The following is a 14652-nucleotide window of genomic DNA, read 5'->3' on the forward strand; positions in this document are numbered from 1 at the left end:
AGAAAACACAAGGGAAAGGATAATTACAAGGGGCAAAGTTGAGGCCTGCCAAGGCCTCTACTGCCCTAGCACTCAGGTGTGAGGGGACCAGCCCAGATAACACCACTACCACCTCACATTTTTGGTTCACTATTTACTTTTCCACATTTATTGCCTGCAGTGGGTCTGACCAGGGGCTATCACCCTCCTTATAGCCATAGATGAACAGAAGCCTCCAGGACAGGGTCAAAACCAGGTGGCATCAGTGAGCAAGAACCTCCCCACCCTTTCCCCTGCTCCTCCCAGGGTTACTGTGCCAAAGCTCATTCAAAGCTTGGCAACTTGGGCCTGGGGAGGGGGACTGCAGGAGTCAGGCCAGTGGATCAACCAATCACATCTCGAGCTCGGGCAGGACCCCCTTCATTACCACCTTCTCGCTCTCGGCTACAACGGCTCATTCGTAGCTGGGTCAGTTGGATGTAGCGAAGGACGTTGGTGTCTGTGGATGAGAAGGGTTCGTGGTGGGGCTGGTCGGCAGGAGGGGCTACCCCAGGAATGTGGCTGCCAGTGACTGCTATGGCTCTCTGGCCCCACCGGTTGAGAGATCTGGGACTCTTGGGGTGTGAGTGGGGACAGGATGAGGATATCTCCAAGTAGAACCTGGCTTATGGGGGGGTGGGGGTTGGGCAACCTTCGGGGTCCCAGTTTGGAGGAATGATCTAAGTCTGTTTCTGGGTTGATGGGCGGAATCTCCCCACGTGACTGTCTCTGTGCTTCTGTATTTAGCCAGGTTCTGTGGCTTCCTGAGTTTATGTGGGAAGGCGTCTAGATCTGGGTGTGGGGTGAGATCTTTTCCTCTCTCTCCCTTTCTTCCCATGTGGGTGCCCTTATGTTCAAATCTTGGTGTGTACTGAGAACATCTGCGCCTAGTGTGGGGGGGCTACCTTCGACATGGGAGGGGGTTTCTGCCTAGGAGGGTGGAATGTCACTCCTTTCATATCTAACTGGATCCTCTTTAGGGGTTAGAGAAGGGGGAGGTGTATCTTTGCCTTCTCCCTTTCTTCTTCTCCCTCCCTCCTCCCACCCCCTGATTCTCCCTAGCCAGAAAAATGTTAACAGCAAGCTCAGGTTTACATAGAGCTTTAAGGTTTAGAAAAGCCCTTTCCTCACATCACTTACTTTGAGCCTCATCTCCTCACGACAATTCTATCTGTGCTTATTAACAAAGCCCATTTTTCAAATGAGGAAGCTCAGAGAAGGTGAGTGACTGAGCCAGGACCACACGCTGGCAGGGTTGAAGGCAGAATTCGAACCCGAGTCCAGCACTCCCCATCCTAGCCCTTTCTTGACACCTCTCACCTGTGGGCTCCCGGCTCCGGGCCTCCTGCAGGTAGCGGAGGGCGCGGCTGTAGTCACCCAGGTGGTAGAAGGCGATGCCTGCCCGGTAAGTGGCCTTGAAGTTGTCCTGTTGTTTCTCCAGCACCTTGAAGCAGTACTCTCTCACCCTCTCATAGTTCACCAGCTCCGACTGCAGCAGACATGCTGAGGCGGGGATGGTCAGAGTGGTCCTCAGCTCGACCTCAAGCCCAACCCCTCCCCGTTGATTCCCTCCTCTCTAATTCCTTCATGTACCCCGGGAGTAGGCAGCCTGGGGCGCAGGGTGCCCCAGAATGCCATTGGAAGCATCCGAGAATAAAGGAGACTGGACCAGGAGGGGGTGGATGGAATGGGATCTTTAGGACGTTTTACTTCGGGGAGCCACTGGAGGGCGCCACGCGAGCACGGGGCAAATGGGAGACAATCGGTGAAGCCTCTAGGGGAGGCAAAGCGCAAAAGGGCCGGGGGGGGGGGGGATTCGGGGCCTTGAGGGACCCTAGCAACGGCCACATGGAACCAGAACCCATTCTTGCCGCCACTAGAGGGAGCTGAAGAGAAAAGTCCAGCCTGGACGGCCCCAGCCGGGTGGCTCGAGGTGTGTGGTTGGGCTTTCCCCCCCCGGGTCCTCCCCGCATCCTCCTGGTGCCCTCCACGCAGGACTGAGCGGGGGCAGCTCGGGGGAAGCAGGCGTGGCTGAGAACAGTCGGGGTGGGGGGTGGGGGTGTAGGGGAAGGCCCCCTCCCCAAGGGATGCCTCCTGTCGCCTCCCCGTCGGCCTCCCCTGACCCCAGGGCCTCTGCCTCGCCTGGGTTCCCCAGCGCCCCCCCCCCCCCGGGGGGCCCGGCTGTACCGGTGAGGCTGTCATAGCACTCCACCTCGGTGCTCTCCATGAGGCGCCGCTGCTCCTCGCTGAGCCGCGGGGGCGCGGGGCCGGGCCCCGAGCCGGGCTGTCGGGCTCCCTGGGCGGCCTTCAGCTGCAGCAGCGCCCGGTGGTACTTGCCAATAGCCTCGCGGAACTTCTTCTCTCGGTAGCAGCGCTGGCCCTCGGCCTTGAACGCTACGGCGGCCCGCAGGCTGCTTTCCAGGGCTCCCCCTCCTGGGCCTCCCGAGGCCTCCGGGGCCGGGCCATGGCGGGGACCCGGGCCCGGGGGGGAGCGGGAGGGCGGCGGACGAGGCGGCGGCTCGGGGGCTGCGCTCAGCATCAGCACCGGGGACAGCGCGCCGCACTGCATTGTGGGAAACTCGCGGCACCACAGCCGCCGCATCACCAGCCGTGGGGAGCTCATCCCCACCCTAGACGCCGCCGTCACGGGCTCGGGCCCCTCCTGCGGGGCTGGGGAAGCCTTTATTCAGCGCCTCCCCCTCCCTCAAACGCTCCCCTCCAAAAGAAGGCCCACATCCAGATTTTCTCCCCCCCCCCCAACCTCAGCGAGCCCGGGTGGGGGGACTCGGACCGTAGAAGAGGGCAAGGGGCAGCGGGGTGTCACCGTGGGCCCGGGCTCCACAGGGTGGAGGGAGAGCCCCTAGCGCCCCCTCTCCTGCACCCCGGAGGGTGGCGTCCTTGGGGACTTCTCGGGTCCGGGAGAATGAGGGATGGGCCAGAAGAGGGGAAAGAAGGCGAGGCCACAAGTTAAAAACCACGTCTTTATTAGAAGGGCACAAAGAGACCGATCGTTTTGTCCCGAGCCCCCCCTTCTTCCCTCCGCCCCCCAGTTCAGGGAGGGGCGGGGCAGGTCCTGGAGAGCAGGCTGCAGGCGGTGAGGCCGACCCACTCTCTCTGGGGTCGTGCGGACTTCAGGAAGACCGCGGCCCGGCCCGGGGCCGGCCCCCGCAGCGCCGCTCGGACCATGCAGGGCTCGATGGGGCCCAGCTCCTTCCGGCTGCCCGGGGTGGCGGGAAAGGGAGGGCAGAGATGGCAGCGAGGCTGGGGACCCTGGCCCGGTTCCTTCCCTTCTGTGCCCCCCCATAGGGATCTCTAAGCGCCCTCCCGTCTAGGGATCTCTAAGCCGGCTCTGGAGGAGCCGGGGCGAGCAACGGTACCTGTAGAGGCGCCGCTCGGGGGCCTCCCCGGCACGCGCCGGGCCAGGGCCAGAGCCAGGGCTGCGGCAGCCCGACGGCCCGGCTCCCCGGCCGCGGCCTCGGCCTCCAGGCCCGAGAGCTCCAAGAAGCTGGGGGCCAAGAGCAGCCCCTGGGGAGGGGCCGCGTTCAGCGGCCGGCCCGGCGCCCCCGCCCGGCCCGGCCCCTCAGCCGCGGCCCGCTCCGGGCCAGGGCGGCCGGCAGGCCCAGGCGCAGAAGGGGGCCCGGGGCGCAGAGCTGGAAGTCCAGGCGGCTGAGGAGGCGCCGCTCGGCGCGGAGCAGCCGGGCCGGCGAGAAGGAGCCGGCCCCCAGGAGGCGCAGGGCGGCCGGCTGCGGCCGGGTTAGGGGAAGGGAGCGGGCCCGGGGCCGCGGCCGCCTCCCGCATTCACTCCTCCTTCCTGCCCTCCCCATTCCCGGCCCGGCCCGGCCTCGGGGCGGGGACTCTCCTCCACCTCGCAGGCCACGAAGGGGCAGGCGCGGGGGCCCCCGGCAGCTGCAGGCGGCGCACGGGAGCCACGCGCGAACAGGGATGCAGCAGGTGCACGGCCGCACGGAGCGTGGCCCCAGCCGGGCCCGGGGACTCCTGGGGAGGGGCGGGGCGGAGGCGGAGCGCGGGGCGAGGCTCGGCCCAGGGACCCCGCCCGCAGCTGCCCACGTGCACCCGCACCAGCCAGTCCACCACGAGGGCACGAGCCGCCCTGGGGAGCGCGCGGCCCGCCTGGCGGGTGGGAGCAGTGGGCGCCCCCCGAGGCCTGAGCTCCTTGGGAGCAGGCTTCTCTTTGGGCTTCCTCCTTCGCTCCTGCTCACCGGAGGCGCTTAATAAATGCTAATTCGCTAAAAAATGTTGCCCCCAAACACTGAGGCCTCCGGAGGGGCCGGGGAGGGGCTGGGCGGACACGCCCGGCTGAGGGAACCCGTAAAGGGAGAGGAGCCTGTCTTCACCTGCTGCCCCGGGGGAGGGGGACTGAGCCAGGACCACTCGGCCCCCCGGGCGCCCAGAAGAGCCGGCCCACTGCGGGCCAAGGAAGGAGGTGAAGGGCACGCGGCCCCTGTCTGGAGCCTTGATCGGACGGGGCCGTGCCGGCAGAGGCGCGGAGGGGAGGGGAGGGAGGCGCAGCTCCTAGCGGCGGGGCCCACCCGCCTCCTCGCCACGCACGCAGCCGCACAGCTGCGGACGCAGCGGCGCCCGGGCCCGGGCCCCTTTCTTCCCTCCTTCTCACTCGCCCCTTCGAAAATTCCCGGGAAGCGGGACCATTGGTGCTAATGCCATGCGCCCCGCCCCAGCTAGCAGCTAGGACTCTGATTGGTCACAGCGGGAGGCGAGGGCGTCGCTCTATTTAGGCCTTACGTAATCCGCAAGCTGTGGCCATGATTGGCTCCTCCGTTGAAAGCGATGCCGATTGGCCCTTCCAGATTCAGGCAGGCGTAGTCTCTGCCAGTTAGTTCCAATGTAGCTAGATGATGCCCAGCCTCTTCCCTTCGGTTTCCTCTAACGACTGGACCTCCGAGTAAGGATAGTTCGACTTATGTGGTGTTCATTATATTGGAGGACGAGTCAAGAGGACGAGAGTTCGAATCCAGCCTCGGACACTTGCCACTTAACTAGCTGTGTGACCTTGGGCGTGTCACTTAACCCTGACTCCCTCGTATCCGAGGCCTTCTCCAGTCGTCCTGATTCCTATCAGCCCACTGGACCCAGGTGGCTCTGAAGGAGAAAATGAGGCTGATGACTTAGCACAGCCTCCCTCCCCATCACCACACACACACTCAGATTCAGTTCATGTGCTTGTCATGGCATCACTGATGCCATGATTCTTCGAGAATAAAGGACAAATGGGGCGGCTAGGTGGCACAGTGGATAAATCAGGAGGATCTGAATTCAAATCCAGCCTCAGACGCTTAATAATGACCTGTGTGGCCTTGGGCAAGCCACTTAACGGCATTGCCTTGCAAAAACTTTAAAAAGAGAGAGAGAATAAAGGACAGACATTAGAGAGCAGCTAGGTGGCACCATAATGCATAGAGCACGTAGGTCTTGGAATCAGGAAGCCTCAACTGGTTCAAATCCAGCTTCAAACACCGTGACCCTGAGCAACTCATTTCATCCTGTTTTGTTTCAGTTTCCTCTTCTGCAAAATGCCATTTTGGCCATTATTGTTTGATCGTTTTTCTGACCCATCGTGACCCCATTTGGAGTTTTTCTTGGTAAAGATTCGGGAGTGGTTGACCATTTTCTTCTCTAGTTCATTTTACAGACAAGGAAAATGAGACAAACAGGGTAGCACAGCTGATAAGAGATTGAAGACAGACTCTATTCACTATGCCATCTAGCAGCCCAGTATCCTTACCCAGAAAATTCAAAATGAGGTCATCCCGCATGTATTTATATAGCCTTCCAGCATTTTACAAACATGACTTCATTTTATCTTCACAATTCTGGGAGATAGGTGCTATTATCTGCACTTTTACAGATGAGGAAATTGAGTTAATTAGGTTAAGTAACTCGGCTAGAGTCACTTGAGGCAGTATTTGAATTGGGGTCTTCCTGATTTCAAGTTTGTCTAGACATTCTATCACCTAGTTGGATTCCGTTGTGCAGGAAAGGGCAAAGCTCTTGGGGTGAGGAGACACCCGAGTCTTCATCTCCTGCTAAGGGAGTCCCTGCAACCTCTTTCAATCTCAGTTTCTTCACAAGTAAAATGGAATTTTCTCCAGAGTTGAAGTGAAAATTCACTAGACTGGCTGGGAATGTGAAGACAAAACTCCTACAGTTCTTTCTTTCAAGGAGCTGGCATCTTATAGGGCAAATACCGGGAACCCGTTCTAGGCTCACAGGTCCTTTTCCAGTGACTCCTTTCTCCCCACTCTGTTGACTTCCAACAGAGCTGCCAAAACGATCTTTCATAGGGACAGATCTGCCTGAGTCACTTCCTCATCAAATTCAGTTCGATGGCTCCCTATTGTCTCTAGAATCAAATTCAAAGCCCTCTAATTTGGCTCCTCAAGTACTTCAGCCCCTTTGCCCATATCATTCCTCATCCCTGCTCTTCCCAGATCTCTCCAGGCCCACTTCAGCAATTATTTCTTCTCTTCAAGTCTTAACTGGGAAGCATTTCCTCATCCCTCCCATTCTCACTACCCACTTTTATTTTAAAATTGGTTTATATATTCTTAAATCCTTCTGTCTCCCTCCATAGAATGAAGGCTATTTGAAGGCAGAGATCAGTAAATGTCTCTCCAAGGCCTAGATGGGAACTTGCCTTGCATGGCAGGAGAGTGCTTGGGGGAAAGAATCAGGAAGTACCAGAAGCTGGCACCAGAGCCCTAGTTGAAATTCCCTCATCTTCCTAAGGCCTCTCTCCTCCGAAGAAGTGATAGTTGTTGCTTTTGGAAATTCCATTCCAAGCCTGAAATCCCAATGTAATCACCAGACACAAAGGACTCGTGGGGGGGGGGGGCTGCTGAGCACATATTAGGACACTCCTCTTACTGTGGATGAAGCAGGTTGAGATGATTGGCGTGTCTGGCTACTAGTGTCAGCATTCAAACCAGATCTAGCTCAGGTGTCTTTCCCCTCGACCAGAACAGAACAATTGCTCAGTCTCCATCAGTGACTAGGATTATCTCAAGCTTCCTTCTTGCCCCTCCTCCTTGTAGGTAGGGAGTAGGGAGTTAGGACTCAGATCTGGAGTAGACTTAGGTGGTCCATGGGCTCCATACCTTCATTTTGGCAAGAAGGGCAACTTGAACACCTCTAATCCGTGACTTGCCCAGGGTCATATAGCTGGGGGTTAGCTCAGATCCTCAAATTCCCAATCCAGAGCTCCGGCTAAGTCCTCCCTGTTCCAGGGAAGCCATGGCAGGGGAATTTCCAAAGATGGTCCAAGTCAGAGACCAGATCAATGTTCAGACTAGGTGACCCAGGGAAGATGGTCTGCCAGGAGAAGGCTTGGCTACTTGACTTCTATTGTGAGACCTGGTTTCTCTTGGGAAGGGGGGTTTTGGATGGGGAAAGATACAAATGAGTTAGGATTGGAAGGTTGAAATCTGGTGTTGGTCCTGGGCTTGGCCTGATGCTAAGGAGTGGTCCTATCACTAATTTGGATAAAGGTCTGGATAAAATGATTCTATCTGCTGGGGTGGGATTCTGTTTGGATAACAGCAATCAAAGTCAAAATAGAGCATGTCAAGTGAGAATTTTGGCCAAAATCAAATACAGTGAAGTTCAATAGAGATCGATGTAAAGTGACATGTTGGTTCAAAAAGTCAACTTCCCAAGCATAGGATGAAGGAGCCAATCGGAAAGCAGCAGTTTGCCTGGAAAAGATTCAGGAATTTGCGTGGATTGTGAGGCTCAATTATGTTATGGAAACCAAGAAAGCAAATGGGACTGGTCTCAAAATGTGTTGAGCCTGACAGATTTTAACATCTAAACTGGAAGCCTTCTAGGTGGGGCAGTATATGGAGGGCTGGACTTGTGGAGTCAGGAAGAAATTTCAAATGCAGGGTCTTAGACACTTGCTATGTGACCTTGGGCAAGTCATTTGCCCCAAATTTCTTCAACCATAAAATGGGGAGGTTGTTGTGAGGATCAAGTATTCATAAAAAAACACACATTGCCTGACCCTAAAGGTGCTAGATTCAGCTCATTGGTGCTTTCTATGTGGTGGGTCCTGCTCGGCCTTCAAGAAGTCAGGAAAAATTTCCTAACTATAATTTTTCAAAAGGGGACAACTGTGCTGTCTGAGGTGGCTTCAATATCCTTGCCCAGGATATTGCAGAGGGTGACAAAGGCCCCGACCTCCTTCCCCCATCTCTCCGGTCTCAAATCTATAGTACCATCTGTTCAGCCTGGCATTCAAGGCTCCAATGGTCTTGATGCACATCATTTCTCTGTACCACAGACCAGGCCAAATTGGCTTTTCTTGCCTCTGCGGCTTGATTGGTGCCCCACTTCCACCCCCGTGCCTGAATTTTTGCTCTCCGGCATCCTGCTGCACCAACTTTTGTTTTTTGGGGTTTTTTTTGGGTTTTTTTAGATTTTTGCAAGGCAAATGGGGTTAAGTGGCTTGCCCAAGGCCACACAGCTAGGTCATTATTAAGTGTCTGAGACCAGATTTGAACCCAGCTACTCCTGACTCCAAAGCCGGTGCTTTATCCACTACGCCACCTAGCAGCCCCTGCACCAACCTTTAAACCCAACTCTGGCATCATCCCACCTCCCCCAGAACCCTCAGAATTCAGCCATTCATCCCAGTCAGCTGGTAATACCTGGGAAATGAGGACTTTTATCACCCACTATCTTCCCCCACTCCCTAACCCAGATACTAGCAGGTTTGTATTCGGGAGGGCTCAGTGCCCCAATCTCCTTCCAGCCAGAGCTGGGATACAGCTGCCCCCAGAGAAATCAGATCAAGCAATGCCTTTCCCAACTTGTGTCTCAGAGGTTTGAGAAGGGTCAGCTTGGCTAGGGGCCCTACCTGGACTAAAAGCAAACAAAACTCAATTTGTCAGAAATTTTTTTTAATTGATGGTACCGTATAAATTCAAGGAAAGATAGTAGCTAAAATGATTTACAGAAACAAACAAAAAAAAAATCCCCACACAAAGCCTTTGCCATCCCTGGCCTCCAGTCCCCTCCCCTGCATCATGAGGAAAAATATAACCCCCCCAAACTGAAAACATCCCCCCACCCCCAAAGAGGCAACCAGGAAGTCTCCTTGTGAGCTGCAGCAGCCCCAAGGAGGTGGCCCTGGAGTGGGGTAGGAGAAGGCCCTGAGCCTTGAGGAGCCCTAAACATCCCTGGCCTGCTTGGCCCACCCCCAGGGTCCTAGGGAAGGACCCATCCCAAACACAGAGACACATAGATATGTATGTATATGAATATATATATATATATATAAAATATATATATATAAATACACACACACATCCACAGGCCCCCAAGCCCGAGATGTGCAGCTGCCATTGAGCAAGCACCCCGGAATGCAGCAGATGGGTTTGGGAGGGAGATTGCGACACCCCCCCCCCCACCTGGATCAATCTGTTGTAAGCAAAAGGAAACATCTGGAGGCAGCAAAGGGCCAAGCCCCTTGAAACTCTGGGGCTGAGCTCAGGCAGGGTTGCTAAGGGGCTCTACTGCAAGTATGCCCCCTGCCCTGTCTCATCTTAAGGCTCTTCTGGTAGCCCATGGGCAACAGGCCTCAGGAGATATACAGAAAGGGAAATGGGGTTAACTCCGGCCCCATGAGCAGATGCCCTGTCCACACACACCCCAGTCAGAGGAGAGCACTGAACCGAGAACTTTGACCTAATACCCCCATTGCCCCTTCCCACAGGGAGCTGGGGAAATGAATACTGTTGCGTTAAAGAATCTGTAACAGTTGTGAACCCCCCACCCTAGTCCTTGGGGATGTGGGGGGGGATGGTGAACATACCCCCAAACCTAATCCAAAGCAGGGGCCCAGTTCCAAAGGTCCTCCTGACTTGGCCTTTCCAACCTTGGATCTGGACTTGAGGTGCAGTCACCGTGTACAAAAAAAAGCTTCTGGGCCCAGTCTCCTATTACAGCTGTGCCTCAAAGCCTTCAGTGAAGGCTTAGGGGAGAAGACCCAGGAGGCCAGCCCTGGGTCATCCCAGTCATCTGAAGCTCTGGCCCAGCCAGCAGCTTTAAGGGAGGCTGAGGAATGGGGACAGAGGCCTGGGACCAACAGGATCATAAGATGCCCAAGCCCACATACCAAGCCCAGGAGGGAAGAGATGAAGAGACTGAGAGGAAAAAATCAGGCTAATATGAGGGGAGGTAAGGAGAGGAGATTGGACAGACTGTACCAAAACCTTCATCACCACCCCCACCCCCCAATCCCTGATGTTCCCTGGCCTTGACCTTTTCCCCTGGGGAGGCTGTCATGATATCCAGATAAGGCACTGGGAGAGAGGATCCCAAGTTCCCAGTGGAGTGGTCACATGCCAGGGTGGACAGGAGGCTGTGTCCAGAAAGAAGGAAGGGCCAGGGGGACAAAAGCAGTAAACCCCCACTTCCCTGGATGCACGGCAAGTCTGCACACTTCCCTGTCCCAAAAAGGAAGCCACTGCCTATTACTCTAGGGTCCCCCAAGCTCATCCATTTCTTGCCCGCATAGTTTTCATCTCCTAAGCAGCCTGCTTCCCTTCTGGCCAGCCTGAGATGCCTACAGCTGGCCCCAAAGTGGGGGATGAGACTTCACCCTGGCTCTGGCTTCACCCCAAGCTCATCCGCTGAGGAGGGGATGGGAAGCCCCTCCAGCTGCTACCTCAGGAAGCTCCTGAGATGCCAGAAGGCCAAAGGGAGGCAGCACAGAGAGCCAGATCAGAGTTGGCTTGGGCTAAGAGGCAGGCACCCCGGCTCTGGGGGCATCGGCTTTTTTAAGGCTGGTCGGGTACGAGACATTATTGCTTGAGAAGCTGCCTGCCCGTGGCTGGGTAGCCTCCTGACACACACTCGAGGTCTAGGGCAGAGCCAGGCTGGGGATCGAGGCTGGAGAAGAGGGGCTGCCGGCTGACTCAGTCAGGAATAAAGCACCGTGGCTGTCTGTAGGCCTGGACAGTGGCTCCAAAGTTCCCCCTGAGCACTGACCAAAACCTCGGTCCCAGGAAGATAAAGGGCCAGGGCTGACCACATCCACCACAGGAGCTGCAGAGCCTGCCAGTCTCCTGGGCAGGGCAAAGGACCACCAGGGATGTGAGTTGTCCAGACCCTGAGGCCAGCAGCAAGCTGGGTTTCACCAAGTCCCAAGTACTTTGGGGGCTTGTGGCCAGAGCCCCCCTGGGTTGCAGGGCCATGGTCAGGGAAAGGCTAGCAAGTGACCACCAGGCCTGGAGGGCTGAAGGAAGGGCCAGATCCTTCAGAGGCAGGGTTGAGGAGGAGAAAAAAAGCATGTGTGGGTAAGGGGGGATGGGACCCAGAAGGGAGGCAGCCTGTGGCCTGGGCAGCCACCTGTCCATCCTCCATGGGCTCTGCTCAAGAGGTCAAGTCATTCCCGGATGCTGGCCGAATAAGAGAACTGTGGAAAGTGGGTGCGCTGGTCAGGCTCAAGAGAGCCCATACTGTCATCTGCAGAAAGGAGAGAGGAGCTGTGTGAGGGAGGGCCAGGGCAGGTTGGCAGCCCCCCAAGGTCAGGGACCTACTTCCCAGCAAACACTGCAGCTTTGCTGCAAATGAAAAAAGGAGGAATTTCCTAGAGGAAAAAGGCTCAGTGGGCTAGGGAAGCACAGAGAAGGCCCCAAAGCCTGAGGAAGATCTGTGGGGAGGGAAGACCTACCTTGGGGATCTGAGGGCAAGGCTCTCAGGCCACCTCCTGAGCTCCCCAGGAGTGATAGGGAGACCCTGACTGTTCTATCTGCTAGGAGGAAGGAGGCTTTACTTACATCGGTCTGGGGGGGTGATGGTGATGGACTGTGCCGTGAACTCATCATCAAAGTACCGTGTATCAATCTCCGATGTGACCTGGGGCTTAAATGGGGGTGGGAGCTGGGGAAGAATGGAAGGAAAGGGTCACTGGAGAGAATGGGGCTCTCTCCACAGGAAGGACCACTTGTTTGTTCACAGAGGGAACTGTGAACTCCCAGCCTCTCCTCACAAGGGAGGCTTCATCCCTGGCTCATCAGGCAGCAGAGGCCAGAGAGTCAATCCTAGGAGGACCATGTTAGAGTGGCCTTTGGAGACCAGGCAGTCTACACTCCCTCGTGATATGGACCCCCAGAAAGAAGTTTTCCCAAAGTGAGGAGTAGAGGGGGAACCAAAGACTGAGCTCTCTGGGAAGTGAAGCTCTCCCCCTTAGAGCATCCTGAGAAGAGAGGAAGCTCGTGGGATGAGGCAGGGACTGATTCATCCCCAGTGGAAGTCTTCCAGCAGAGGGGCTCCTGTGATGAAGCAGGTGCCCACCAGGATTCTGGGAAACATTCATTACCTTCTTCTGCAAGACATCCTGCCAGTTGATGGCTGAGAAGAAGCGGTGCTCCATGACCTCCTTGGCATCCCGGGGACCTCCACCCAGTCTGTAAGAACACACAGAGCCTCATTGTCTGTGGGGGTTCCTCACAGGGTGAGGTCCACTGCCCTTAGATTTGGCCTGGGTTCCCTCTTGCCAGCTGCCAGAGGATCTAGGGTTGACCCTCCAGCTCTTCCACTCTATTCCCTTCCTGCATTCAGCTACTCCCCAGACATGGAGAATCTTGGTCCTCCCCAAACTTGGGAAGGAATCCTCACCATATCATCCCTGAAATGGGACAACTCTCCCAGGCATCTCTCCTTTGGCCCCTTCACAGTCACACACCCAAATCAGGCTCACCTCTGTTTGGGGTCCTTTTTAAGGAGCCCAGCCAGCAGAGATTTGGCCTCAGGGCTCAGTGTGCGGGGAAAACGAATCTCCTCCATGAGGATCAACTCAAAGAGGCGTTCATGGTCCTGGTTGTAGAAGGGCAGCCGGCCGCACGTCATCTCATACATCACCACACCCAGCCCCCACCAGTCCACAGCCCGCCCGTAGTCGTTGTCCTCCAGCACCTGGGAGGCAGAGAGGAAAAAGTGCTTCAGTTTCTCCCTCCTCATTCCCAGGACCCCACCGGTGTCACCCTGGGAAGCCAGGGAAATCCAAGGGAAGAATGGGCCCTGCTCTTGGCCTGGGGTGGGGGGAGGAAGAGAAGCAGCCCTGGTAGAGGGAGGAGGGGAAACATGGGGTCCTGCCTCCAGAAGCCCTACCCTCAGGGCACCTATGACCACCCTGCAACAGGTCCCCTGCCACTCCCAGCCACCTCAGGGGCCAGGTACTCTGGGGTGCCGCAAAAGGTCTTCATGGTGGCTCCATCTGTGATGCCCTCCTTGCAGAGGCCAAAGTCTGTGATCTTGATGTGCCCGTCTTTGTCCAGCATGAGGTTCTCCAGCTGGAAGGAAGGCATGGGCATGAGGAACCGAGCAGAGAGGAGCAGAGCAACAGAAGCAATTGAAGCCAGATCAAGTACCTCCCCCCTCTCCACAGCTCCATCCTCCCACTGCCAGTGGGAGTGAGGGGAATATCCCAAATGCCTCCAGATCCCTTATGACAGAAACTATGCAAGAAGTTACTGTCATCATTGTCACCATCATCATTCAAATTAAATTTGATCTAACATTTTCAGGTTGGCAAAGAACCTTCTAGATCATCCTATTTGATCCCAATAATCCCCCAGAGAGATGTTTTATTTTCTCCATCTACAGTTAGATATGCCCAGGGTCACTCAACTAGGGACTATCCTACTCTGTGGAGGTCACAGAAGAAGAGGGACAGTGTGAAAGCCAGCTGGGCCTCAATTTCTCCAGCTATAATCATAGTACTGGGCTCATTCTACACTTTCTGCTCTGATGGTTCATTATTCTAAGTCCTTGGTCAACACAGCAGCAGACACCCTCTCTGGTGCCAAATGTGCTTGGTGTCCCTGGGGTTGAGACAGTGTGACTATTTCAGTCTAGCCTGGCGGGTGCTTCTAGAAGAGCAGTCTCTCTCCCCCAGCCAATCCCTTCTCCCTGACTTGAGTAACCCTCAGCCCAGAGAGCTTCCATGGCCTCCCCTCAGTGTGCTAGCAACTGGTGGAGTGAGCATGGCTCTATTCTTCTCCCCCCCGCCCCGTGTGCCTGGAAACCTGTGGGGGCAGGGGGAAGAGGCAACCCCTCCACATTGGGATGGCACCCCACTCATACAGCCTCCCTGGCCTTACTACTTCTGGTCCTCTGCTCCCTGGGGCCAAGCAGACAAGCCAATTCAAAGCCTTTCAAGTGTTGAAGACAGCCATTCTGTGTGGCTCTAGTCCTCCACAGGCCCTCCCCTCAGCTTGGCTGTCTTCCCCCGGCCTGAAGCACCAGCACAGTTGGGCTGAGCCAGGTAGAAGGCAGGGACCAGAGCCCAAGGGGCCACCAGCTCTTGCAGAAAGTCATCCCTGAAAACCCTGACCAGAGCCCCTTCCTCTGCAGTCCTGGGCCTATAGATAGAGCCATTTCTAGGCTTGATCCAGTTTCCAATGTGAGGTCCTAGAGAAATGGGCATGTTTGCTTAGACTGTGAGGGCGCCCACATCCGCCCATAGCAGCAATGCACAGAGTTGGATGTGGAGCTAGGCAGACGAATTCAAACCCTCCCTCTGAGACTTCCTATTTGGGTGACAATGAGCAAGTCACTTAATACCCCAAAGACTTAGCTTCTCCTCTGTAA

General features: G+C 56.2%; 3 protein-coding genes across 4 annotated transcripts in view; all 3 read right to left on the bottom strand.

Moving 5' to 3' along the window:
* Positions 1 to 187: 187 nt before the first annotated feature.
* Positions 188 to 2587, bottom strand: TTC9B (tetratricopeptide repeat domain 9B). Its single transcript, XM_074192610.1, has 3 exons — positions 2206 to 2587; positions 1339 to 1521; positions 188 to 478 (listed from the first exon to the last, which is right to left on the bottom strand). The coding sequence occupies exons 1-3, from the start codon at positions 2585 to 2587 to the stop codon at positions 363 to 365; spliced, it is 681 nt and encodes a 226-aa protein (XP_074048711.1). The 3' UTR covers positions 188 to 362.
* A 482-nt stretch (positions 2588 to 3069) lies between these two features.
* On the bottom strand, positions 3070 to 6336 carry CCNP (cyclin P). The gene is given in 10 exon segments (XM_074217330.1): positions 3070 to 3235; positions 3396 to 3435; positions 3438 to 3543; positions 3591 to 3761; positions 3860 to 3907; positions 3910 to 4014; positions 4087 to 4230; positions 4374 to 4443; positions 4780 to 4927; positions 6243 to 6336. Coding segments are annotated over 10 exon segments (1092 nt in total).
* A 2779-nt stretch (positions 6337 to 9115) lies between these two features.
* The window catches only part of AKT2 (AKT serine/threonine kinase 2), a 40928-nt gene continuing 35391 nt past the window's right edge, over positions 9116 to 14652 (bottom strand). For both annotated transcript variants that reach the window (XM_074219073.1, XM_074219072.1), the window contains exons 10-14: positions 13224 to 13352; positions 12761 to 12975; positions 12380 to 12467; positions 11838 to 11940; positions 9116 to 11523 (exon numbers count right to left, since the gene is read on the bottom strand). In XM_074219073.1, the coding sequence (XP_074075174.1) occupies positions 11444 to 11523; positions 11838 to 11940; positions 12380 to 12467; positions 12761 to 12975; positions 13224 to 13352 (615 nt within the window). In that variant the 3' untranslated portion in view covers positions 9116 to 11443. The remainder of the gene's footprint in view (positions 11524 to 11837; positions 11941 to 12379; positions 12468 to 12760; positions 12976 to 13223; positions 13353 to 14652) is intronic.

This window comes from Macrotis lagotis, chromosome 1 (genome assembly GCF_037893015.1).
Source record: "Macrotis lagotis isolate mMagLag1 chromosome 1, bilby.v1.9.chrom.fasta, whole genome shotgun sequence".
In the NCBI taxonomy this organism is placed as follows: Eukaryota; Metazoa; Chordata; class Mammalia; order Peramelemorphia; family Peramelidae; genus Macrotis; species Macrotis lagotis.

Bases quoted from the DNA above. Each gene is read 5' to 3' on its own strand.
- TTC9B (XM_074192610.1), bottom strand. From the start codon at position 2,587: ATGCAGTGCGGCGCGCTGTCCCCGGTGCTGATGCTGAGCGCAGCCCCC. The intron at 1,522-2,205 runs GTACAGCCGGGC...TCCCCGCCTCAG, and splicing joins GTGCTATGACAGCCTCACCG to CATGTCTGCTGCAGTCGGAG. The intron at 479-1,338 runs GTGAGAGGTGTC...TCTCATCCACAG, and splicing joins CCGGAGCCGGGAGCCCACAG to ACACCAACGTCCTTCGCTAC.